Consider the following 27,279-nt stretch of genomic DNA (forward strand, 5'->3'; position numbering starts at 1 on the left):
TAACCTGTTCAAAAGAAAAATATGCAACAGCAAATTTGAAAACGGTTCACTTTAGCCTAGTTACTAACATCACACCCACCTTCTTTGATAAATCTGAAATGACAAGTCTGTGTATCAGTAAGTGAATGAACTAAATGAACTGGAACCCTACTTTCATTTACATTTTTGCAGTTAGATTTATTTCCCTGCACATTTTAATTGTACATTCAATTACATGCTTTCCCTGTGGGAGCCGCGTGGCGCTTCATTACACATTCTCCACTCCGGTGATGTTCCTGATCCAGGACAGGCTCCTCACAACGTTGGAGTACACTCCAAATCTGCCACTGACTCCACATCCATCCCCCCAGGAAACGACTGCGGCTAAAAACCAGCGGCCGGTGTGCCGGTTCAGGGTCACCATGGGACCCCCAGAGTCCCCCTGGCATGCATCCTTTCCTCCTGGAAACAGAAAGAGGAAGCTCTCCTGAACCAGTCACTGAATCTCAAGCAATGCCGGCAGGCAGGTAGGCATGCAGACATGCAGGCAGACAGACATGCAGGCAGGTAGGCAGGCAGGCAGATAGGCAGACAGGCAGGCAGGCAGGCAGGCAGGCACCAGCAACAGTAAATCTTTTTTCTAATGCATTACATGTAACTTATCACAGTGTTCAGAATGCTTTACCATCAAGGCTTATGGAGAAGTGAGGTGGGGAAACATATCAGTGTTGCAGAGGCTTCAGTACATCATTTTTACCAATAGTTTTTCAGCTAATATGCCCCCCACTCAATTACACATAATCAGCCTTGAGGAACCTTTATATTAATACTATTTTGCTAGAAAAGTTAGCAAGCATGGCAACAAGAACAGAGGAGCATAAAGAACATACAAAGAAAGTGACTGTATTGAACAGGTAAGCTATGACATATTGTTAACATTGAGATGATACCATTATTATTATTTATTTCTTAGCAGACGCCATTATCCAGGGCAACTTACAATTGTTACAAGCCATCACATTATTTTTACATACAATTACCTATTTATACAGTTGGGTTTTTTTACTGGAGCAATCTAGGTAAAGTACCTCCCTCAAGGGTACAGCAACAGTGTCCCCCACCTGGGATTGAACCCACAACCCACCGGTCAAGAGCCCAGAGCCCTAACCACTACTCCACACTGCACTCCACAGGTATGCTTCAGAGCACCCATCCAGATGTGCTCCGAGTGTAAAATAACAATCACATAACGTATGAACCTCTGGACTTGCCTTCCTTCTCTCCGGCACATAGCATGTCATCGGTTACCTTCCCATTCAAGCTCTTGTAAGACGTTTTACAGAGTTCTTGGTTAGCAATAGGAATCTCGATCTGGAAACCACAAACAGAAAGGATCGAGTTGTTAAGCTTAACATCAAGACGGCAAACTGTGTTTTGGAGTAAAGACCTTTATACATGACCTGACCATGTTTTTTTTTTTTCTCTTTAACTTCACTGAGAATGCTGTATTCCTCATCTGTAGTGCTGGAGATATGACAGAAAGCTGTAAACTAACTCACTCACCTCCATCAGGGAATCTGGCAGCCGACGAAGGAACTGCTTTCCCCACCCACTTACAATCATCATGTCACCTGCAGAGAACAGAGAGCTTCCCTCAATAAAACAGTGCCATCCCCACTACTGAACATGCACACTGCTGACTGAACCTGGGGATTTCTCAAAGACTTGCATACCGTACTCTTTTCAATCTGTTTGTCCCAAACAACAGACAAAAAAGAAAGTCATTGATTCATAATATGAGTTTAATTTCATGTGATTCCCTCTTTGTATTTATGTAGAGAATGTGAGGGCTTGGAGGAAGATGCATTAAAAACAGTATTGCAGCAATGCTGGATATTCCCTAGTGTTCAGCAAAGCCCACAGCCTTGCAGAGAGCTGTGATTAGATATTGAGATACTGGAGAGCAGTTGTTGCTGTGGTACGGTACCTTCATGCAAGGCAGAGTGCTGGCTTTCATCTGGGAGGCACACTGGAAGCACATAGTTATTGAAAGTGGCTGGTCTGGAAAGCTGCAGGAGCGCAATATCAAACTCAAATGTGGCTGCTTGATAAGCAGGATGAAGAATGAGTTGCTCAGCTTGAAGCGTCTGCTCTGTGTCGTCCTTTCTCTTTGTTCTGTGTTTCCCTGAAAAAAATATTAAATAAAAAGTATACTGGAAGCACAGTATACTGTAGGTGTTATTTTCACTTTGGCTCAGATGAATCAACATTTTCCTTGCCACTGTACTGTACATTCACCTCATGTGTTCTAGGTCTCTGTCACCAGAGGGGGCTGTCGCATTACTTTTTTTCTCAATATACAGAAACACAAACCCAAAATGATTTGAAATGACGCGGCGCTGACAGTAACAGGGACAGGGTTTCCTGAGTGCAAGGGGTCAAGGAGACAGTGAGCGGCTGTAACAATCCACTTGTTACCTAAAATATAAATACAAAAAAACATACATTAATAACTAAATACACTCACTCTAACCCACGTACGGTTTTGTATGCTGTTTCCAGAGTTACATACCGATCAGCGAGCCTCCACAGAAAGGCTGCCCATTCCTAGACAGCATGGCGATCCAAGGAGACACCCCTCTGGTTGCAGAATGCCCATTGGCAACCCTCTGCCTCTTAACCCTGCTGAACTGGGGCGCCCCACACACTGCAACGGGACGGGTGATAATCAGTCATGCTTCACAGACTCTTATCAGCACTACTTGCAGGCAATGTAATACCGAGTGAGTTTACAAGTTATACAGAACAGCCAGGCCATCACTTAGCACTGCAGCATCAACTATATCCATTCCTGTACAGTCAGACACTCCTTGCTTAGGTTCCTCATTCACAAATAGGTAGAGATGTGTAACGGTGTTCATGTGGCCTCTTGGTGTGTGTGTCTGTGTGTGTGTGTGTGTGTGTGTGCACTGGTCAATTGTTTTTACAGCAGAATTTATACCGTTACAATAAAGGCCATTTGCACCACGAGTCAGGACCACTATAAACAAAATCCAGCCAAGTTCCATAGTCCTTCATTGAGCTTCATGATGACCGTTAGTAATGCTGCAATTGTTTTTCATTTTTTACAAGGTGGCAGAAAGATGTATCAGCTGTAGTAAGTACAAAGACTGGCTTAATTCGTCCTCCACTCTTTAGAGTACATATTCTTTAAAGAAGAGAGAACAACACAATACCCTGTGAACTGCAGGGTGTTGCAGTATAAAGAAGAGAACTTAAACTTTTAACTTAAAGTGTATTTATTATCAGTGCAGAAATACAAAACAGGGTATATATTGTCATGCGTATACAGTGTAACATTCATAACAGACAAGGTACAAAAATATATGAAGATATGAAAAGTGCATTTAGATAACTTTAACGTTTTATAAAAGCTTATAAAAGTCCAATACATTCTGGAGAGTAAGATTGTCGAACGCCATACTTCCACGAGAGACCAACCTGAGCTGTGTTTCTACAGCAATACAAAGGAAAGTGCACTGTGGCTATGGAGACAGCAAACTACACTTGAAGTTTAGCATGGATAGACAAACCCAGTGGCATGCAGTATGTGAGTAAGAAAACTGAGCATTACCCTTATAAAATGTTCCCATTTCCCAAAAAGTGGTCTGTCCAGGTAATCAAAAGTGCAGTACTAATTCATTTCCAGGCCAGCATGTTAATTCTGGGTGGTACTGCACCTGTTTACATGGAGTCCGTCCAAGTACTGGTGAGGTCCATTTAGCCAAGTGTAACAAGCACTGCAATGAGAGCAAATACTGTGCAGGTAATGCCATGGTGATGATAATTTTGAAGGGAATCTGTCCAGCTTTATTTCATTCAAGTGTTGAAGAACATCCTGCCAGCAATGTGGGGGTCGACTGTTCAATAAGTCAAATCCTGCAAGTGAGCGTTACTAATGAATTCAAATGAGAATCAAATACAAGACAGACATGGGCTATTGCTGCCCTGTACTGAATGGATTACCAGCAAAAGAAGTTACACCAGGTAAAGTGATGCTTAAGGAGATGGGTGGATATATTATGCTTGCCCTTTGGCTCAAGACTCCAGTTTATTTTCTAGCCACTCTGTGTATTTGGACACCTTAGTGTAAACTCCATATACTCGCTGGCTACCGCACTCTTCAGGCCCACCCCAGGAAACCAGCCCCTGGGCTACCCATCTCTTAGACTGGGGGTCCTCCATCACAAAGGCTCCTCCGCTGTCTCCCAGACACGTGTCCTTCCCACCTTCGTAGAATCCTGCACAGAACATGTTGTCTGTGATGTTGTAGTTCCCGGACCTCGACTTGTAGCTCGTTTTGCACTCGGAGTGAAGGACCACTGGGAGCTTGACGTACTGAAGGACGTCGGACACCATCCCCAGGTCTGAACTCACTGCATTGTCCATGGAGACGTTGGGATTGGAGATGCCCCACCCGGCCACCAAGCCCAGGGTGTGGGGTTCAGGATCAGCAGAGTCCTGCCCGACTGCTGGCAGGCACACTGGCATCACCCAGGGGTTCATGGAGACCTTCTCCTTCAGCTTGACCAGAGCGATGTCGTTGTTGTAGTTCCAGGGGTCGAAGTCCTCGTGCAGGATGATCTTCTCTGCCGTGAGGTTCATGGCGCCCCTCTTGTTGCGCACGTCTTGGAGCCCCAGGTAGACGGTGACGTGTTCCTTGGACACGGGGACGATTGTGCTGTCCCGCCGCTGCGATCGCAGGACGTGGGCTGCGGTCAGCACCCAGGATTCAGAGAGGAGGGCCCCGCTGCCGAACCACTTGTCCTCGGGAACTCGTGACAGGTCCTCCACCATGATGAGGGCCTGCCAGGGGAAGAAGCCCAGCTCCGCATTCCTCCCACCCACTATCCTCTTCAGCAAGGCCGGCAGCGGCTTCAAAGGCTGCCCACATGCTGGAAGAATGCAAAGAAGAAGTTCAGTGCGTCCCAAACACTTCGCGAATACATCTTTTTAAAAAAAAAAAATCCTGACAAGCTTTGTAGATTATGCAATTTTGGGAAGTGCAATTTTATTACAGCCCAAACAGGTCAGAATGGGGAACCTTGGGATTCCTAGGTTGACTCCTACAGCAAGTCCCAGCACCAAAACAAACAGAGAGTATCATTCCTGATGGAAACGCCATAATCCGTTTAAATGAGTGCAGAGACTGGTTTGGTTACGCCATTGTGAAACTTTAGTGCACTAGAGACCAAGCAAAAGAAAGCATGGCCGGTACTTTTCAATCTATTTCAAGAAAACCACTGAAAAAAATACCCCAAGGGTTTAAAACGCTCTGGTATAATCTACCAGCACCGAGGGATTAATGAGAACACAGGTCTACCCTGCATTGCACCATTGCTCTTAAAACAGAAATACCTTCAAGAGTAGTCGACCCACTGCCTCCCACATAGAGATCAACAAACACCCAGCACATTGCCCCTAGTGTGCCAGTTAGGAAGTAAAGGAAGCCGCTAGGAAGAGGTCTTCAGTGTCTTCCAAGAGCTGTCCAGAGGAGCTCAGAGTTTGTGGACATGCAAGATTAGCAGGGCAGTTAAACTGAGACAACGGCATCCCTTAAACCAAGCAAACCAAGAAAACCAGTCTGTAACACTGGAATCACCAAACTGGGCTTGCTTCATCAGGAAGCTCAATGCAACTTGCAAAGCTTGATGATATTTAAACAGATCACATTATTAAGATAGAATGCTGACGCAATTCGTTCCACCCATTCCAATTCCACACACTGCACTGTACATAGAGACATGGTTGATTAGTGATCCTTAGTGGTTGTCTGAATATATACTGCAGTCCCAGGTGAGGCAGCCTAAAGAAGTATAACCTGTGTAATATTCGGTACATGGCATATGTTTTTCTTACCTGCCATGCAAGAAGGTCGTTTGGAGCCGAGTTCTTCGTTCACCCAGAGCCCTTTCTCGCCACAAATATATGTACCTAGAAAAAAAGTGTATTACTGTAGTGTGCTGCAATGAGTGCTGCAATTTTGCAGTTTTGACAATACAGGTAATGCAGTGTGGGTGGTTTCACTATTAAGTGTCTACTTATTTTGATACAGGGTGTTCCATTAATCAGGCATCATAGACGGAATTGTTAATGTTGGCTGTTTCTGTATTTCGTTCAGGTGTGATATGTTTGCAGGTGCACTGTGTGGCCAGCTGATTTTACACAGAGCATCCTAATCAGCATAATATATGATATTGTTTATGATGCTCAGCTTTCAGTTTTGAGAAAATACAACACAAATATTTTCACAAAGCGTTTTGTCAATGTCTTTAGCTTACAAGTAAATACAGCTTGCAGGGAGAATGACAGCTGTCCCATCGATTGATAACAGGGTACTTACTGTTGTTGATTGCAGGGTACATGTGATAGCGAGGCCCCTGGCAGGAATACTGAATGCTGGAGCCAAAGATGGTGAGATTGTCCCCGCTGTCAGAGGAGACCGATCCATGCTCCAACTCCACTGGAGCTCCACAGTCAACAACTGCAGCAATACAGGAAATTACATCAGAGACAAAGCCATGCCACCAGCTAATCTCCAGACAGACCCTGCTCATCGGCACCGAGTGGGGACTCATGCATTAGCTACAGTTCCGGTTCAATGATGTTACTTAATTAATCAGTAAAGAGCTAAATGATATGATCTGTGTCACTGATGTATACATTAAGGATGTACATCATGGTTAGGTTCTGTTGTTCTTTGCAACACAGTTCTAGTAACAACATTGAAATTGAGTGATTAGATTGATGCCTTTTGTAAGGATGTTAAGGATTAGGGTACAGACTTTATTTAAATACAAACCATACCTGTTCATAATTGTTCTACACAAATGTGAAGAGTAATATCACATGAAAACAACCAAACAAACAGTGACACCTAGTGGATAATCTATCTATCTATCTATCTATCTATCTATCTATCTATCTATCTATCTATCTATCTATCTATCTATCATACAGTGAACACCCAATGGTGAAAAACATGCAGACCAGAGTCAAGACAGTTTTGACAAATCGTCTTTATTATTTGACTGGTATCTGCAAGATGCGAAAGTGCAAACTCATCAACAATAATGAAGAAAAGAAAAAGGCAGAGTACAGACACAGAACACAGATTAACAATAAGGGAAAGAACATTTTGCTGAGGTCAAATTGCTGCATGAACAGGTCACTGAGACACACAGAGGTATCACTCTGGGGCGCAGTCCTATTCTGCAACTCAGTTGAGTCGAGTATTTCTGCTCATGCTTTCTTCAGTGTTATATTTCTAAGACGTTATGAGACAAGTAGACGCAGTGGGGTTAACCTCAAAACCAAAGGAAAAAAACAGGGCAAATGTGTCCATTTCCTAAAATGTTTTGCAGCTGGACTATCTTTCTCTGAGTTGTACAATACTTTTCTCTGTGTTGCTTTCTATGATGTGCTGTGATGGCCTAGTTTCCCTGTCCCTGCTATGATCAGGCTTTCAATGATTATGTCCCGATGTCTACAACCTGGCTTTGTAATCCTTGATGCTTTAATTCTAAGTTCTACTTAAACATAATTCTATTGACCAAATACATCTTAGTAAAGTTCCGTGTGTAAAAGGCGACTTGACCATGTGCTGTGGATCAAGTCATATGGTTCCACATTCACCTGGTTAGTGATAAATTAGTTCTAAGATGAGCGTACAAACTAATCAAAGAGACAACATGATCATACCAGTTATCAGCAGTCCTGTTGTACTTGGAGTCTGTTAACTGGATCCTTTCATGTCACCCAAGTTTGATGAAACATAAGATTTCCAAAATGCTAAACATTCAGAGCTGCACTATAACTTCATTAACTTCCAATAGTTGCTGTAACTTATATCTGCTTAGAAACAGAGCTATCTACGTACATACATTTAGGATTTGTTGCTACAGTATCTATACAGTATTTAAGTGCTCTAAGGTGTCCTACGGCTTGAGTGAATGCAGCACAAAGAGCTCCTCTGTTTTGTTTTAACTGCACGTAGTTAGAGAATCGTTAAGAATCAGTGCTACTGAACTCATTCTTTGAAGAGATTCCTTCCAGTAGACATCGCCAGGACTTTTTTTTGTATCTAACTAAGATAAAATGCTTTCTGATAAACTCTGTCTTTAGCTGAATATCTTTCCACGTTACTGTTACTGTTACTCATGACATCTCTTTCCTGTCTCCTGTTTTTATTCCTACACCAGTGAGTGGTTCATGAGGATGCTCGGCACAGATCTTCTAGTCTTCCTTAATTCCTTTTCTGTAAAGCAGCGAAAGAGAGAAAAAAGACAGAAAGCAGAGAGAAACTGAGTTTATAAGCAGAAGAAAGAATTGCAAAGAGTGGTTAGTAGTCAATTTCACAAAGAGGCAGCTGTGATGACTCATTCTCAAATCGGATGCCTCCCAAGAAATGATTAACAATGTTGACATGAAGGCAATCGTACTGTAACAAACTCTGGTGGCGTCAGTGTTAAATGAAATGTTCCACTGTAAACTCTAAACCTGAAGCTTGCGCTCAACACAGTTTTTTCTGTTCCCTGACTGATGGAAGACAGCAGTTAATTAGACTGTCTGGGAGTCGTGCATACTGTACGAACCATGTCAACAAATGCAGCATCCTGGAGAAACTGCATCCAAGGATTCTCTGACTGTCCTGGGACCTACGAAACACCCTGTACCAATCCATGCATCAAACACACAGTTCACACCATTCACTCCTCCTGTTTTCATTTGATAAGCGGTGCAATGACAGTCTATAACGTAGCACGTTCGGTTTCTTACTTTTACAGACGGGGACATTGCTGCTCCAGGTGCCCTCTTTTCGACATTCGATCTGATAGTGCTCGGCCTCTATATCGTCCTGAGAACAATCAAGGCATCTGCTCAGCTGTTTGCAACACCCCACACAGGCCCCAGCAGTGCGCTCTGTGAACAGGTACTGTCAGGAAGGGCGTCCTCATTCCTGGACTGCCCACCTGCGCATCCTGCATCAAAGCTCATTTAAACACATCACACGCTGGGCACCACGAATCCTGAATGCATGCACAACCTGCACTTCACAGGTCCCGAAATCTCTTTGTAAACTCCTCAACCTTCATTTAAAGCCCAATGTGGGTGAACAATTCTACATTCCAATTGGGTGGAGAGGAGGTCTCTTTAAAAAGTCTGCTTAACAATTAAACAATAAAAATAATAATAATAAGGATTAACGATGAGCTGTTATAAAGGATTGAATGCAGAATGTAGTGGCTGTCGTTGCTTGCAATATATTTATTTACATACCAATATTGAAAATGTCTTTATGCTTCAAATTGATAGTTCTTATTTTTAATACTGTTTGCCCCCCACCACAGGAAAAAAAAAACAAGCACAGAAGTTACAGCAAAGGTACAGTATTACCTTCAGCACGTTGTACCCGGTGTCACAGGTGATGAGGACCTGGTCTTTAAAGGAATACTGCGCCAGGACTGGCTCAATCTTGCCATTCTTTGGGGGCTGTGGGACAGGACATGGGTTCCCTTTTGGGAAACACAAATACATACAGAGAGAGAGAGAGAGAGAGAGAGAGAGAGAGAGAGAGAGAGAGAGAGAGAGAGAGAGATATTCTGTAAACTTTAATTCTGTAAACACTGAAGACTGGTCTTTACTCCATTTGCAATTATTTATTTATTTACTTATTTATTTATTTCAGGAAGGGAAAAAAGCGGTGTAGGATAGCTTCCACCCTCTGCTACTTACCCACAGCGGTGTAGGATAGCTTCCACCCTCTGCTACTTACCCACAGCGGTGTAGGATAACTTCCACCCTCTGCTACTTACCCACAGCGGTGTAGGATAACTTCCACCCTCTAGTGCTTACCCACAGCGGTGTAGGATAACTTCCACCCTCTAGTGCTTACCCACAGCGGTGTAGGATAACTTCCACCCTCTAGTGCTTACCCACAGCGGTGTAGGATAACTTCCACCCTCTAGTGCTTATCCACAGCGGTGTAGGATAACTTCCACCCTCTGCTACTTACCCACAGCGGTGTAGGATAACTTCCACCCTCTGCTCTTACCCACAGCGGTGTAGGATAACTTCCACCCTCTGCTCTTACCCACAGCGGTGTAGGATAACTTCCACCCTCTAGTGCTTATCCACAGCGGTGTAGGATAACTTCCACCCTCTAGTGCTTACCCACAGCGGTGTAGGATAACTTCCACCCTCTGCTCTTACCCACAGTGGTGTAGGATAACTTCCACCCTCTAGTGCTTATCCACAGCGGTGTAGGATAACTTCCACCCTCTGCTCTTACCCACAGTGGTGTAGGATAACTTCCACCCTCTAGTGCTTATCCACAGCGGTGTAGGATAACTTCCACCCTCTGCTACTTACCCACAGCGGTGTAGGATAACTTCCACCCTCTAGTGCTTACCCACAGCGGTGTAGGATAACTTCCACCCTCTGCTCTTACCCACAGCGGTGTAGGATAACTTCCACCCTCTAGTGCTTATCCACAGCGGTGTAGGATAACTTCCACCCTCTGCTCTTACCCACAGCGGTGTAGGATAACTTCCACCCTCTAGTGCTTACCCACAGCGGTGTAGGATAACTTCCACCCTCTGCTCTTACCCACAGCGGTGTAGGATAACTTCCACCCTCTAGTGCTTACCCACAGCGGTGTAGGATAACTTCCACCCTCTAGTGCTTACCCACAGCGGTGTAGGATAACTTCCACCCTCTGCTCTTACCCACAGCGGTGTAGGATAACTTCCACCCTCTGCTCTTACCCACAGCGGTGTAGGATAACTTCCACCCAGTGCTACTTACCCACAGCGGTGTAGGATAGCTTCCACCCTCTAGTGCTTACCCACAGTGGTGTAGGATAACTTCCACCCTCTAGTGCTTACCCACAGCGGTGTAGGATAACTTCCACCCTCTGCTCTTACCCACAGCGGTGTAGGATAGCTTCCACCCTCCAGTGCTTACCCACAGTGGTGTAGGATAACTTCCACCCTCTAGTGCTTACCCACAGCGGTGTAGGATAGCTTCCACCCTCTAGTGCTTACCCACAGCGGTGTAGGATAACTTCCACCCTCTGCTCTTACCCAAAGTGGTGTAGGATAACTTCCACCCTCTGCTCTTACCCACAGCGGTGTAGGATAGCTTCCACCCTCCAGTGCTTACCCACAGTGGTGTAGGATAACTTCCACCCTCTAGTGCTTACCCACAGCGGTGTAGGATAGCTTCCACCCTCTAGTGCTTACCCACAGCGGTGTAGGATAACTTCCACCCTCTGCTCTTACCCAAAGTGGTGTAGGATAACTTCCACCCTCTAGTGCTTACCCACAGCGGTGTAGGATAACTTCCACCCTCTAGTGCTTACCCACAGCGGTGTAGGATAACTTCCACCCTCTAGTGCTTACCCACAGCGGTGTAGGATAACTTCCACCCTCTGCTCTTACCCACAGCGGTGTAGGATAACTTCCACCCTCTAGTGCTTATCCACAGCGGTGTAGGATAACTTCCACCCTCTAGTGCTTACCCACAGCGGTGTAGGATAACTTCCACCCAGTGCTACTTACCCACAGCGGTGTAGGATAACTTCCACCCTCTAGTGCTTACCCACAGCGGTGTAGGATAACTTCCACCCTCTGCTCTTACCCACAGCGGTGTAGGATAGCTTCCACCCTCTGCTCTTACCCACAGCGGTGTAGGATAACTTCCACCCTCTAGTGCTTACCCACAGTGGTGTAGGATAACTTCCACCCTCTAGTGCTTACCCACAGCGGTGTAGGATAACTTCCACCCTCTAGTGCTTACCCACAGCGGTGTAGGATAACTTCCACCCTCTAGTGCTTACCCACAGCGGTGTAGGATAACTTCCACCCTCTAGTGCTTACCCACAGCGGTGTAGGATAACTTCCACCCTCTAGTACTTACCCACAGTGGTGTAGGATAACTTCCACCCTCTGCTCTTACCCACAGCGGTGTAGGATAACTTCCAGCCTCTAGTGCTTACCCACAGTGGTGTAGGATAACTTCCACCCTCTAGTGCTTATCCACAGCGGTGTAGGATAACTTCCACCCTCTGCTACTTACCCACAGCGGTGTAGGATAACTTCCACCCTCTGCTACTTACCCACAGCGGTGTAGGATAACTTCCACCCTCTGCTCTTACCCACAGCGGTGTAGGATAACTTCCACCCTCTAGTGCTTACCCACAGCGGTGTAGGATAACTTCCACCCTCTGCTACTTACCCACAGCGGTGTAGGATAACTTCCACCCTCTAGTGCTTACCCACAGCGGTGTAGGATAACTTCCACCCTCTGCTCTTACCCACAGCGGTGTAGGATAACTTCCACCCTCTAGTGCTTACCCACAGTGGTGTAGGATAACTTCCACCCTCTGCTCTTACCCACAGCGGTGTAGGATAACTTCCACCCTCTGCTCTTACCCACAGCGGTGTAGGATAACTTCCACCCTCTAGTGCTTACCCACAGCGGTGTAGGATAACTTCCACCCTCTAGTGCTTACCCACAGCGGTGTAGGATAACTTCCACCCTCTGCTCTTACCCACAGCGGTGTAGGATAACTTCCACCCTCTAGTGCTTACCCACAGCGGTGTAGGATAACTTCCACCCTCTAGTGCTTACCCACAGTGGTGTAGGATAACTTCCACCCTCTAGTGCTTACCCACAGCGGTGTAGGATAACTTCCACCCTCTAGTGCTTACCCACAGCGGTGTAGGATAACTTCCACCCTCTAGTGCTTACCCACAGCGGTGTAGGATAACTTCCACCCTCTAGTGCTTACCCACAGCGGTGTAGGATAACTTCCACCCTCTAGTACTTACCCACAGTGGTGTAGGATAACTTCCACCCTCTAGTGCTTACCCACAGCGGTGTAGGATAACTTCCACCCTCTGCTCTTACCCACAGCGGTGTAGGATAACTTCCACCCTCTAGTGCTTACCCACAGCGGTGTAGGATAACTTCCACCCTCTAGTACTTACCCACAGTGGTGTAGGATAACTTCCACCCTCTAGTGCTTATCCACAGCGGTGTAGGATAACTTCCACCCTCTAGTGCTTATCCACAGCGGTGTAGGATAACTTCCACCCTCTAGTGCTTACCCACAGTGGTGTAGGATAACTTCCACCCTCTAGTGCTTACCCACAGCGGTGTAGGATAACTTCCACCCTCTGCTCTTACCCACAGCGGTGTAGGATAACTTCCACCCTCTAGTGCTTACCCACAGTGGTGTAGGATAACTTCCACCCTCTAGTGCTTACCCACAGCGGTGTAGGATAACTTCCACCCTCTAGTGCTTACCCACAGCGGTGTAGGATAACTTCCACCCTCTAGTGCTTACCCACAGCGGTGTAGGATAACTTCCACCCTCTAGTGCTTACCCACAGCGGTGTAGGATAACTTCCACCCTCTAGTACTTACCCACAGTGGTGTAGGATAACTTCCACCCTCTAGTGCTTACCCACAGCGGTGTAGGATAACTTCCACCCTCTGCTCTTACCCACAGCGGTGTAGGATAACTTCCACCCTCTAGTGCTTACCCACAGCGGTGTAGGATAACTTCCACCCTCTAGTACTTACCCACAGTGGTGTAGGATAACTTCCACCCTCTAGTGCTTATCCACAGCGGTGTAGGATAACTTCCACCCTCTAGTGCTTATCCACAGCGGTGTAGGATAACTTCCACCCTCTAGTGCTTACCCACAGTGGTGTAGGATAACTTCCACCCTCTAGTGCTTACCCACAGCGGTGTAGGATAACTTCCACCCTCTAGTGCTTACCCACAGCGGTGTAGGATAACTTCCACCCTCTAGTGCTTACCCACAGCGGTGTAGGATAACTTCCACCCTCTAGTGCTTACCCACAGCGGTGTAGGATAACTTCCACCCTCTAGTGCTTACCCACAGCGGTGTAGGATAACTTCCACCCAGTGCTACTTACCCACAGCGGTGTAGGATAACTTCCACCCTCTAGTGCTTACCCACAGCGGTGTAGGATAACTTCCACCCTCTGCTCTTACCCACAGCGGTGTAGGATAACTTCCACCCTCTGCTCTTACCCACAGCGGTGTAGGATAACTTCCACCCTCTAGTGCTTACCCACAGCGGTGTAGGATAACTTCCACCCTCTGCTCTCGCCAGAGTTGTCGCTGTGGAACAGGATCTGCACGCTGTTACTCCCCGTCTCGATTCGACCGGGAGACCTCTCGCCACACAGAGGCCCGAACTCCCTCCTCCCAGCCTTGATCTGTTACCAGGCAACACGGTAATATACATTTAACAGCTGTGTTTGTTGGACAACAGCTAAACTTTTTCAGCCTAACGTGATAAAACAAAATTGCCTCAGTCAGTGTTTAAGTGCTCTAATCTCTGATTTATCAGCATGCTAATTGTAGGGTTCTGAACTTGTACCTCGCTCGAGCTGCTGTTGACTGATCAGACGCGGTAACATTGAGCTAATACGAATTCCATGGATTGTTACCTTTTTTTTTTAAATCAGAATAAGCTTATCCAAACTTAGCAGTGAAATCACAAGACAGAACTCCGTTCTGGTAAAAGACCTGAAAAAGAAGAAACAAACTGACCCTACCATCTCTGGGATTGTCTGTTTCACTATTCAAGGGTTAATACTGCATGGTAATGCTGTGGTCTACTGTGGAACATAATGTTTGGAAGACTTGGCAGAAACATCCATATTCGGTTGCCAAGGTTACTAGGAAATGGAGAACCTCAAGCAACAGACATTAATTAGTTTCAGACACTGTAACTTTTATATTACTACTGAATTATGCTGTAAACCTCATTCTCATTGGCTTTAAAACCAATTGAAACTGTCCCCAGTGTTTTCAAAGCCTACCCTGGCCCTGTGAATTCAAAGGGTTCAGAGAAATGTTGATTTCAAAGGTGGATATCTGCTATTGGTGCTGGGACAAATGTTTCAATATTCGATCAAACACTGCTGTTAATGTATTTGTAGTATAAATGGCTGTGTTCATATTTGTTCATATCACAGAATTTCTGAACGACTGTATTGAAAATATATCATGCACAGGAAAGTAATGCATGGATGAGGTCTGGAATAAATAACACACTTGTTTGTTTAATTGGTGATCTGATTGGGTACTGGGTTTATTTTAATCCTGTGAGATATATTTATATTTTCTTAATACGGTACGAATCACAGTTTTCTTTTCCAGCTAACTAAAAACTAAAGAATATTTGAGTATTGATGTAACTGTTGGAGGACTATTCACCATGTTGGTCCCTGCACTATACCCCTCTGTCAGCTGTTCAGCAGACACACAGTTCACTTCACTGTTGTTATGAAAATCATAATGAACCTTCTTCTGCTGCTTACCTTTAGGTAGTCGTAAGGACAGGTGACCTCGGGGTGGTCTTCAATGTCGAAGCTGTCATCGAACTCCAGGCTGATCATAAAGCCCTCCTGCAGCTCAATCCTGTACAGGCAGTCAGAGCTCTTGGGGTAGGGGTTTGGGAAGTCGGAGCTGGTGATCACACCCGTCCTCTCAATGAAAAGGTTGTCGCTGCACTCCACTAAAGGAATCAAATAACCGCCACGTAAACACCTGTTCATCATTCACCTTCAACCTTTTCAGGACACAGGTCTTCCCTAATGAACCAATGGCGAGAGCTTGCAATGAAAATGGATATGGAATGGTTAGCAATAAAAAATGGATATGTCAAAAAAGGTTGCTGATATGGCCATTGGTAAAACAATGTGGCACCTATACTGGAACCTTATGAGAATCATAGAATACAGCTGTGTACCAAATGATAATTTGCAATGTCTAACAGGAACCTGCAGATGTAACAGGGTGGAGGCTGGGCGCAGACCGGCGACCCAGCGCACCACAAGCAAGCATCTTAACCACAATGCAAAACAGCCGGGCTCGTCTGCATTTGTGGTTTTAGAGCTTTTAACCTCCTCTCATCTCATATGTGCTGTATATGCGGCCGTTTCATCTGTGCAACCTTGTGCAACCATGTGCTAACCCATGCTGCTCTTACCACCACTGCAGATCATTTAAAAACCTGCTACATGTGACTGCATCACATCACTTCCCTTGCATGGGGAGGACTGGGAATGGAAAACAAAATACATTTATCACCCCCTCCTGTCTCCCAATGGTATGTACGGGGGCAAGCCGATTCGAGAATGAGTTCACAAGGCAGCTCACAGCAGCTAAAGCCTGTCATGTACAAACCTCGGCAGGTCCTGTTGTCAGAGTGCAGGATGTATCCGAACCTGCAGGAGCAGTAGTATCCGCCAATGTAATTGTGGCAGTAATGGTCACAGGCCAGCTCTTCGTCGTTTCTCTCTGTACATTCATCCACGTCTAGCAAGAGGGAAACAGTGGCTGTCAAAACGACATATATCGGCAGAAATTCACTGCCATTTAAAACCATTTTTTCTAAAAGGTTTAATTGAACTATTTAAATCTGTGTCAAGTATTTACCTGTAAAAGGCTGAAATGAATCTTCTCCTAGCGGCTGATGAGTAAATGATACTGACATCGGAATAAGACCAGTACTTACCTCTCGAATGCAGAGCTTGCTGGGTAGTTGAATGGTGAGGCATTCGTCTATGAACTGTATGGTTTGCGGTTTGTATCCGGGCTGAGATGCCAATTAATGGTGTTATGTAAGGCGTCATTCACACTGGGGTCATTTGAAACGGTCTCAATGCGGTTCGTTTGCTTTGAAACAATTGTTTGAAACATCCATGTACTAGCTGTTCACACACTGTCCGTGTGTAAAAACGAACCAAGTTCGTTTGGATGCAAACTGGAGTTTGTTTTCTTGGTTCACTTCCGTGTTTTCTAAGGACTCAGTTCACTTGTGTTCACATTGAATAATCAATCAAACTTGGTGCCTTTCTTATGTGAAATGGACTGGATGTTTACACTGGATGTTTTATCAAGTTCTGTCAGAATTTCTTTGATGTCTGACCAAATTTCAAAAAGTGCCCTTGTTTCTTCTACTGTCCATATCTTTCCCCTAGACACACGTGTTTTATAACTACAATCGGACCTTCCGGTGGAAGTCTCTGCGGTTCACATTTGTGTTTATCAAGCGAACTGAACTCGGTGCGCTGGCTAAATGGACTGAGGTTCGGTTCGGTTCACACTGTTCTCCTGTTGAACCATACGGAAAAAAAGCCCTGGTGTGGAATTGCCCCATAGGGACCATAACTGGACCACCCTGTAGTAACAGCTGACCTCAAGAGATCCTCAAGTTCTCACATCTATATGTTATGAGTGTTTGTTTTCTATACAGGGTTCCGTCCCCTTCAGAAAGCTGTGTCACGTGCTTCCTTACCCACTGCGGTGTAGTGAGCCTCAAAGCCAGTGAAGCGCTCCTCGTTAGAGAAGTCCGACCTGAACGAGACGCTCAGCGAGTTTTCCGGGGACATGATGACCTGCTCCCCCGGGATCTGCTCTGTGTCCGTGTTCTCCCGGCCGCAGAAAATCACCAGCAACTCTTGCTCTGCTTCGATCTACAAGGCAAAACGCCCTTTTGTGTTAAGAGTGCAGACGAGATAAGCAACTGTGGGGCACTTAACCATTCTGACACCTCGGTTTATTCCTCATGTCAATCAAGCTGTCCAGCAAAGTGAATTGTATCAATATGTGTACCTCCGATGTTATTAAAGATACCCACATACATTATTATTGTATTTTCTAAAAATACGAAGAAAACTACTTGATGACCTTGACCACACAGGTTACATTACTAATGAATAAAGGGCTTTAAATACCCCCACCCCCTCCAAATCTTCAATCACACTCTATTCTGTCACACAGATCTTTAGCCTGAACGTTAAAGGACGAATAGACTCTGGTGCTTTAGATGTAAAGGTTAGTTTTTGCACCCGGAGTGGCACAGAAGTTTTAAATAGGCACCACCATCCTTGAAATGACAGCCAACTAACAGGCAATATTCAATGACAGTCAAGGGTCACCTATAAACTGTCAAATACCAAAAGTTAAATGTGGCCCCTCTCATCTGTAACTGTACAGTACCGGTAACTCCAAACTAATCTTAATCTGTAACTGTACAGTACCGGTAACTCCAAACTATTCTTAATGTTGCCCGGTGGTCCTAGAATAAGGCAAACCCGCTCCCCCACCAACAGATGCACACAATTACAAAGACACACCGTTAATTCATAAAACATGAAGCAATAAGCACTAAGCTGTTGTCATTTATATTAGGTATTAAAAGCAACATGCTGCGGCTTGCCCAACAGGAAGACGCCCAATAAGATGAATGAACTTGTAATGCCTCTGCTCTTTCAAACCCTGTTTTAAGTGCTGTGTGTTTTCACACATGTTCTGCAGATGGCTATTTTATCTTGCTCCAGAGCCACGTGTTTACTTTGACTGTCAGTACATGTCACTGACCCCCTGGGTAAGTTTCACGCAGTCCGATGCTGATGTGCTAGGGGGTGGCCTGCAGCATTTGAAAAGGGGTTTTCAGAAAGTGCAACAGTTACTGTACCTCTTTATAGTCTACATAATTCCATAAGTTTAGTCTGATGAAGGCAACCTGCTTTTAACAACTCAGAACTCCTTTATCCTGGCCAGAATATCACCTGCAATTCATTACAGCAAGTCCCAATTGTGCCAAAGTCCCAACTGTGCCTCAAGGAACTATGGTTGTTGGGAACCTAGCACATTAACAAAGGATGGGTATCTGTCTGATTTAGTGACTGGGCTGTTACAGTGTATGTCTGCAAGGGAAGGCACTGGGAGCCACGGAGTGATTGAATGCTGAGCCAGACTGGGCGACTCTGGCATCTGTCTTAGTGATTGTTTAGCTCCCACTTTAACATTCACAGATTAACATTCACAGATAGTACTTGCGCCACCGCCACTTGGGGTCTAACTGGATGAGATGAGAGTAAAAATAAGTGCTGAATTGTAACCAAATCGATGCAGCTTGTTTCTCAAAGCAGCCTTCAAAGATCAAGTGTTTCTGTATGTGATGATGACTCGTCTATCTGATTCCAGAAGAGGGTTAAACTTCCAAAGTTAAAAGTGATACGCATGATTCGGAAGCATCCCAGTCCAGTTCCACACGCTGCTACACACACTTGCTGCAACACAGGGTGTGTAGGCTGAGCGTGTCAGTGACTTCTCAATTAACATCTTCAAATGCTTCGGGCAGATGATTGCTGCATCAACGTTTCTGGAATGAAGTGATCTTGTTTCTCTGTCCTGGGATCGCAGCTTTTTAAATTTCTCCCCTGACTAGCGTTACACTGGCAGGCGGCCCGAGTTAGTGCTCTTTGTGTTTCACAGCTGCGGTTTTGAATGAATCCATGCTGCCATTCTGCAAGGCTATTTGAATATGAATATCCACCAGGGAGCACAAAATGCTTTGTATTAATGTGCCCAGTGCTGCGGTATGTCATGTGGAATGAATGCTATTAACTACACCATAGCTAGGGCCACTTACATAAAACCTCAGCCTCCTGCAAGGTTAAGAAATTGGTCTGTCAGATGAATAAAGAAATAGATTGGGCAGCCTTTATCTGCACTATAAAAGTCAGCACAGCAGCTATCGTTTTGCATGTTCTAAAACTTTCTTCAGTAAAGTTACATACTATAATAAATAAATAAGATACACATTGCTCAACAGAAGAATCATGGAACATACAGGACAAAGAATGTTTGTTATTTTTTTTCTGTACTGACCTTAGCATACATGTACTGTAATTGTAATATAACAGTTAAGTTGGAGGGGTTAAGTTATCCAGCGTATCCTACACAGTTGTGCTAATGACTGCTGAGAAGTGTATAATCACCTTGGAGACCAGAGCTACCCGTCCTTTATACCAAACAGCCAGGCCACTGAATGTGAAGGGTTGCATTCCTCCTGTGTGTACCTGTGCTGCATCATGCGTTCACTGTGCTTCACTGTAAGTATTCTACACCACACTTTGCTACGCTGTTTACCATAATCAAGCTAAATCCCCAATGTCTGGCTCATAGAAAGTCCCAGAGATTAACTTTGTTAACAAACAAAAGCAATAATCAATAAACAAAGCAATATTCACAAAGGTGTTTTAGCAATAAAGCAGGATACCCACACAGCTGTGAGCAAGCTACACAATAGGAGAGCTACCACATCCAGCTACACAATGAGAAGAGCTACCACATCCAGCTACACAATGAGGAGAGCTACCACATCCAGTTACACCATGAGGAGAGCTACCACATCCAGCTACACAATGAGAAGAGCTACCACATCCAGCTACACAATGAGGAGAGCTACCACATCCAGCTACACAATGAGGAGAGCTACCACATCCAGTTACACCATGAGGAGAGCTACCACATCCAGCTACACAATGAGGAGAGCTACCACATCCAGCTACACCATAGGAGAGCTACCACATCCAGCTACACAATGAGGAGAGCTACCACATCCAGCTACACAATGAGGAGAGCTACCACATCCAGCTACACAATGAGGAGAGCTACCACATCCAGCTACACCATGAGGAGAGCTACCACATCCAGCTACACCATGAGGAGAGCTACCACATCCAGCTGCACCATAGGAGAGCTACCACATCCAGCTACACCATAGGAGAGCTACCACATCCAGCTACACAATGAGGAGAGCTACCACATCCAGCTACACAATGAGGAGAGCTACCACATCCAGTTACACCATGAGGAGAGCTACCACATCCAGCTACACCATAGGAGAGCTACCACATCCAGCTACACCATGAGGAGAGCTACCACATCCAGCTACACCATAGGAGAGCTACCACATCCAGCTACACCATAGGAGAGCTACCACATCCAGCTACACCATGAGGAGAGCTACCACATCCAGCTACACCATAGGAGAGCTACCACATCCAGCTACACAATGAGGAGAGCTACCACATCCAGCTACACAATGAGGAGAGCTACCACATCCAGCTACACAATGAGGAGAGCTACCACATCCAGCTACACAATGAGGAGAGCTACCACATCCAGCTACACAATGAGGAGAGCTACCACATCCAGCTACACAATGAGGAGAGCTACCACATCCAGCTACACAATGAGGAGAGCTACCACATCCAGCTACACAATGAGGAGAGCTACCACATCCAGCTACACAATGAGGAGAGCTACCACATCCAGCTACACAATGAGGAGAGCTACCACATCCAGCTACACCATGAGGAGAGCTACCACATCCAGCTACACAATGAGGAGAGCTACCACATCCAGCTACACAATGAGGAGAGCTACCACATCCAGTTACACCATGAGGAGAGCTACCACATCCAGCTACACAATGAGGAGAGCTACCACATCCCGCTACACAATGAGGAGAGCTACCACATCCAGCTACACCATAGGAGAGCTACCACATCCAGCTACACCATAGGAGAGCTACCACATCCAGCTACACAATGAGAAGAGCTACCACATCCAGCTACACCATGAGGAGAGCTACCACATCCAGCAACACCATGAGGAGAGCTACCACATCCAGCTACACAATGAGGAGAGCTACCACATCCAGCTACACAATGAGGAGAGCTACCACATCCAGCTACACCATGAGGAGAGCTACCAGCTACACCATAGGAGAGCTACCACATCCAGCTACACAATGAGGAGAGCTACAACATCCAGCTACACCATGAGGAGAGCTACCACATCCAGCTACACAATGAGGAGAGCTACCACATCCAGCTACACCATGAGGAGAGCTACCACATCCAGCTACACAATGAGGAGAGCTACCACATCCAGCTACACAATGAGGAGAGCTACCACATCCAGCTACACAATGAGGAGAGCTACCACATCCAGTTACACCATGAGGAGAGCTACCACATCCAGTTACACCATGAGGAGAGCTACCAGCTACACCATAGGAGAGCTACCACATCCAGCTACACAATGAGGAGAGCTACCACATCCAGCTACACAATGAGGAGAGCTACCACATCCAGCTACACAATGAGGAGAGCTACCACATCCAGCTACACAATGAGGAGAGCTACCACATCCAGCTACACAATGAGGAGAGCTACCACATCCAGCTACACAATGAGGAGAGCTACCACATCCAGCTACCACATCCAGCTACCACATCCAGCTACACCATAGGAGAGCTACCACATCCAGCTACACAATGAGGAGAGCTACCACATCCAGCTACACAATGAGGAGAGCTACCACATCCAGCTACACAATGAGGAGAGCTACCACATCCAGCTACACCATGAGGAGAGCTACCACATCCAGCTACACAATGAGGAGAGCTACCACATCCAGCTACACAATGAGGAGAGCTACCACATCCAGTTACACCATGAGGAGAGCTACCACATCCAGCTACACAATGAGGAGAGCTACCACATCCCGCTACACAATGAGGAGAGCTACCACATCCAGCTACACCATAGGAGAGCTACCACATCCAGCTACACAATGAGGAGAGCTACCACATCCAGCTACACCATGAGGAGAGCTACCACATCCAGCCACACAATGAGAAGAGCTACCACATCCAGCTACACCATGAGGAGAGCTACCACATCCAGCTACACAATGAGGAGAGCTACCACATCCAGCTACACAATGAGGAGAGCTACCACATCCAGCTACACAATGAGGAGAGCTACCACATCCAGTTACACCATGAGGAGAGCTACCACATCCAGTTACACCATGAGGAGAGCTACCAGCTACACCATAGGAGAGCTACCACATCCAGCTACACAATGAGGAGAGCTACCACATCCAGCTACACAATGAGGAGAGCTACCACATCCAGCTACACAATGAGGAGAGCTACCACATCCAGCTACACAATGAGGAGAGCTACCACATCCAGCTACACAATGAGGAGAGCTACCACATCCAGCTACACAATGAGGAGAGCTACCACATCCAGCTACACAATGAGGAGAGCTACCACATCCAGCTACCACATCCAGCTACCACATCCAGCTACACCATAGGAGAGCTACCACATCCAGCTACACAATGAGGAGAGCTACCACATCCAGCTACACAATGAGGAGAGCTACCACATCCAGCTACACAATGAGGAGAGCTACCACATCCAGCTACACCATGAGGAGAGCTACCACATCCAGCTACACAATGAGGAGAGCTACCACATCCAGCTACACAATGAGGAGAGCTACCACATCCAGTTACACCATGAGGAGAGCTACCACATCCAGCTACACAATGAGGAGAGCTACCACATCCCGCTACACAATGAGGAGAGCTACCACATCCAGCTACACCATAGGAGAGCTACCACATCCAGCTACACAATGAGGAGAGCTACCACATCCAGCTACACCATGAGGAGAGCTACCACATCCAGCCACACAATGAGAAGAGCTACCACATCCAGCTACACAATGAGGAGAGCTACAACATCCAGCTACACAATGAGGAGAGCTACCACATCCAGCTACACAATGAGGAGAGCTACCACATCCAGTTACACCATGAGGAGAGCTACCACATCCAGTTACACCATGAGGAGAGCTACCAGCTACACCATAGGAGAGCTACCACATCCAGCCACACAATGAGAAGAGCTACCACATCCAGCTACACAATGAGGAGAGCTACCACATCCAGCTACACAATGAGGAGAGCTACCACATCCAGTTACACCATGAGGAGAGCTACCAGCTACACCATAGGAGAGCTACCACATCCAGCTACACAATGAGGAGAGCTACAACATCCAGCTACACCATGAGGAGAGCTACCACATCCAGCAACACCATGAGGAGAGCTACCACATCCAGCTACACAATGAGAAGAGCTACCACATCCAGCCACACAATGAGAAGAGCTACCACATCCAGCTACACAATGAGGAGAGCTACCACATCCAGCTACACAATGAGGAGAGCTACCACATCCAGCTACACAATGAGGAGAGCTACCACATCCAGTTACACCATGAGGAGAGCTACCACATTCAGTTACACCATGAGAAGAGCTACCACATCCAGTTACACAATGAGGAGAGCTACCACATCCAGCTACACCATAGGAGAGCTACCACATCCAGCTACACAATGAGAAGAGCTACCACATCCAGTTACACCATGAGGAGAGCTACCACATCCAGCTACACCATGAGGAGAGCTACCACATCCAGCTACACCATGAGGAGAGCTACCACATCCAGCTACACAATGAGAAGAGCTACCACATCCAGCTACACAATGAGGAGAGCTACCACATCCAGCTACACAATGAGAAGAGCTACCACATCCAGCTACACAATGAGGAGAGCTACCACATCCAGCTACACCATGAGGAGAGCTACCACATCCAGCTACACAATGAGGAGAGCTACCACATCCAGCTACACCATGAGGAGAGCTACCACATCCAGCTACACAATGAGGAGAGCTACCACATCCAGTTACACCATGAGAAGTGTTACCACATTCCCCCACTTCGCAACCTGCACTAGCTTTGCTTGTGAAAACGGTGACCATGCTGACCTTGGCATGTTTCACTGTGTGTTTACTGGCCTGTCCTGTCCTAAAGTAAATGATCGACAGAGAGTATACAAGCCAGGGGTTTCCAGTTCATGCTACCCTGTGTTTCTGACCCTTCTGTTTATATATCTGGAAGCTGGAGGAACACAGAGTGATCAAGCTACCAGCTGAGAAGCTGCTTACAGGAATGAGAGCCAGCTCCTGTTCAGTTTCACAGCAATGTGCAGTGCTGGCTATCTAGCTGTGACCCCTATAAATGAACCCTGATACAAGGATGGTCTCTGCACTATCTGGCTAATGAAGATGGATGATAGACTGCATTTGTATCAGTGCATAGCTTTGTCATAAACCCTTGTTAAGTCTGCCATGCCATGACATGCTTATATATTCGAAATGCAACTTGCTGCACTTTTTGAAAAAGGAAAATTAAACTGTTAGCTGTAATGCCTTGATACATATCAGTTGGGTTCCAACTGCTTCTGTTGCTTGTTATAAAACCCAGTATTCTCAGGAAGCCTAATCTGTACTGTATATTGGATTTATTTAATTTATTTCACAGGACATTTCACTTTTTTTCTTACCTTTACATAGTCGTATTCACAGAGGTAGGACGGCTCCAGGTCAAAATGCATAAAATAAAGTTTGATTTTAAATCCTTCCGGGACTGTAATATTCCAGGAAACCTCAGAGTTCTTGGGATAGGAATCTGGAAAATTGGGAGACTGGATGGAGCCATACATCTCAGTTAATTCAACAGCTCCAGATTGGGGCATGAAGATATACAGGGCAAGCAAGGTGAGAGATCTGAGGGGGAAAAAAGAGTAGAACTGAAAGTGTTGTGAGTGCAGTGCAAGATCGGGGTCTCACATCTCATGCCAACTGCGCTGAATTGAGTGGTGGGGTGAGGTTAAGTTAAGTCTCATTCCACAAGGCCTCCGGGGGATGAGGCTAGGGAATTTAGTCCACAGTGACGTCTATATCCCTGAGGATTAAAAAAAGCTTCTGTTTAATTGTGAAGCTTATTTGTGATTCCCACAACAATAGAAGCATCAGTACAGTCCTCTCAATTGGATACATTCAGGTTAAACAACATATACATCGTATGCGTATTTATGGATGGTTACACTGTGTGTTCATTTTAAAACTAACAAACTTTAAAACTAACAAAGAATTACAAATCCTGATGATAACCTTGACTAGAGGGAAATAAAATATGACCTGCCGAAAAAAGAATACTAATTATAAAGTAATAATTAATTATATTAAATTGTGAAACGTGTTACTTTTCAGGTAAACTAAAATATTTTGTACAACACTTTTTTAAACCTCACATTGAGCAATTAGCACAACCATTACAATCCATTTAATCAAGGATGGTTTTATTATTATTATTATTATTATTATTATTATTATTATTATTATTATTATACAGAACTCAATATTTCACAACGTTTTTACAATGCGTTCCACAATGAAGAATGTATTAGCGCGGCCCTGCAAGTAAAGCCTCTGGAAAATGCACAAACAAGGATTCGAGACAGTCTACCAAACTTTCATTAAAAACATACATAATAATGGATTTCGGCCTGTGACTACAGCAAACTCTTTTTTAAAATTGTATTTCTCAATGAGACAGAAAGTAATAAATACTAACCTCATTGTTTCTGTGTGCTGTTATGCTGGCGTCTCTTGTCTCCAAGTGCGATACAGCTTGAGTGAGTTCGTTGCTGTACAAGATCTGTGCACGGACTTGCATTCCTAATCACGTCACATTCCCAATGTTTACCCAAGAGCACTTTGCTGCAGAACACAAAAAAAAGAATTTAAAAAAGCAACCAGTCCTGCCTTGCTATGTTCTAGTATTTACCGCAGCACCAGCTCTTATCGATAGACATTTTATATGAACTTAAACATGTTCCAATCACCGCTTATTTATGAGTTGCATTATTTATTCATGGATTTATTTAATTGATTATGTAATTATGTATTTGTTTATTTATTTGTTTCTTTTTAAGTTTTCCCATGCATTTCCCGTGGTTAAACTAATGCGTTTACCATAATTTACCATGGTTTGCCATGTTTACATTCATATGATTTACTGTACCTCGCCAAAGTGCTTACCTGTGCTTTACCATGCTTTCACTATGGGAGACTTTATAAAGGACGCAAATAAAATGTGATTTATATATCTATTTACACACACGCACACACACGCCTATATAATGTATACGTACAGTATACGGACATTTTTCAGCATCATTTTGGCAAGACTAGTCTGGCGCTCACTGTCTGAGACGTCACGACGCGCCTCCTGCCAAGAATACTAAATGGCACTGAGTTATCGCCGAGGTATTGTGCGCGCAGCAGCTTATAGAAATGCAGTAGTTTGAGCAGAGTAGCATAGAAGTGTTCAGACGAGAAAACGGGGTTAGTGAGACACTCACGCACACAGGGCTGAGCACTGTCCGCAATCGGGTATTGAAGCTACACATGCTGCTGCTGGCTTTTTAAAGCCGATGCACAGGATGTTCCATCAGCTGCAGCAAGTGCACGAGATTTCTGAGCTGTTAAATCCATCCGCAATATGCTGGTGCATCAAGTGAGTTTGTTTGGTGACCTTTAATAAATGGACTTGTTTCTGGCAGATGTCACTACCAGTTTATGGTGGCACTAAGGTAGCTGATTTTGCTGCTGCGAGTA

The 27,279-nt window shown here is 45.3% G+C and overlaps 1 protein-coding gene across 4 annotated transcripts; it reads right to left on the reverse strand.

The window, feature by feature from the left end:
* Positions 1–153: 153 nt before the first annotated feature.
* Positions 154–26,369, reverse strand: LOC117417277 (mannan-binding lectin serine protease 1-like). Of its 4 annotated transcripts, XM_059034293.1 has the most exons (16): positions 26,234–26,368; positions 25,161–25,383; positions 17,388–17,565; positions 16,274–16,405; positions 15,406–15,602; positions 14,148–14,295; positions 9,436–9,554; positions 8,818–8,896; positions 6,383–6,523; positions 5,899–5,973; positions 2,552–2,686; positions 2,353–2,457; positions 1,967–2,164; positions 1,543–1,610; positions 1,251–1,350; positions 154–441 (listed from the first exon to the last, which is right to left on the reverse strand). In XM_059034293.1, exons 1-16 carry the CDS (start codon positions 26,236–26,238, stop codon positions 248–250), a joined length of 2,097 nt encoding a protein of 698 aa, XP_058890276.1. In that variant the 5' UTR covers positions 26,239–26,368; the 3' UTR covers positions 154–247. The 4 variants fall into 4 exon arrangements, with proteins under 4 accessions (XP_058890276.1, XP_058890277.1, XP_058890275.1 ...); XM_059034294.1 differs by lacking the exon at positions 1,967–2,164; XM_059034292.1 differs by lacking the exons at positions 154–441; positions 1,251–1,350; positions 1,543–1,610; ... (1 more) ...; positions 2,353–2,457; positions 2,552–2,686 and adding an exon at positions 3,279–4,934 and having other exon boundaries at positions 26,234–26,369.
* Positions 26,370–27,279: the final 910 nt, after the last annotated feature.

The sequence above is a fragment of the Acipenser ruthenus genome, chromosome 12 (assembly GCF_902713425.1).
Source record: "Acipenser ruthenus chromosome 12, fAciRut3.2 maternal haplotype, whole genome shotgun sequence".
In the NCBI taxonomy this organism is placed as follows: Eukaryota; Metazoa; Chordata; class Actinopteri; order Acipenseriformes; family Acipenseridae; genus Acipenser; species Acipenser ruthenus.

Excerpts from the sequence above, each read along its gene's own strand:
- LOC117417277 (XM_059034292.1), bottom strand. Across the intron at positions 16,406-17,387 it reads GGCTCACTACACCGCAGTGG|ACGTGGATGAATGTACAGAG; the intron begins GTAAGGAAGCAC and ends CCCTCTTGCTAG. Across the intron at positions 4,935-5,898 it reads ACGACCTTCTTGCATGGCAG|CATGTGGGCAGCCTTTGAAG; the intron begins GTAAGAAAAACA and ends GCATTCTTCCAG.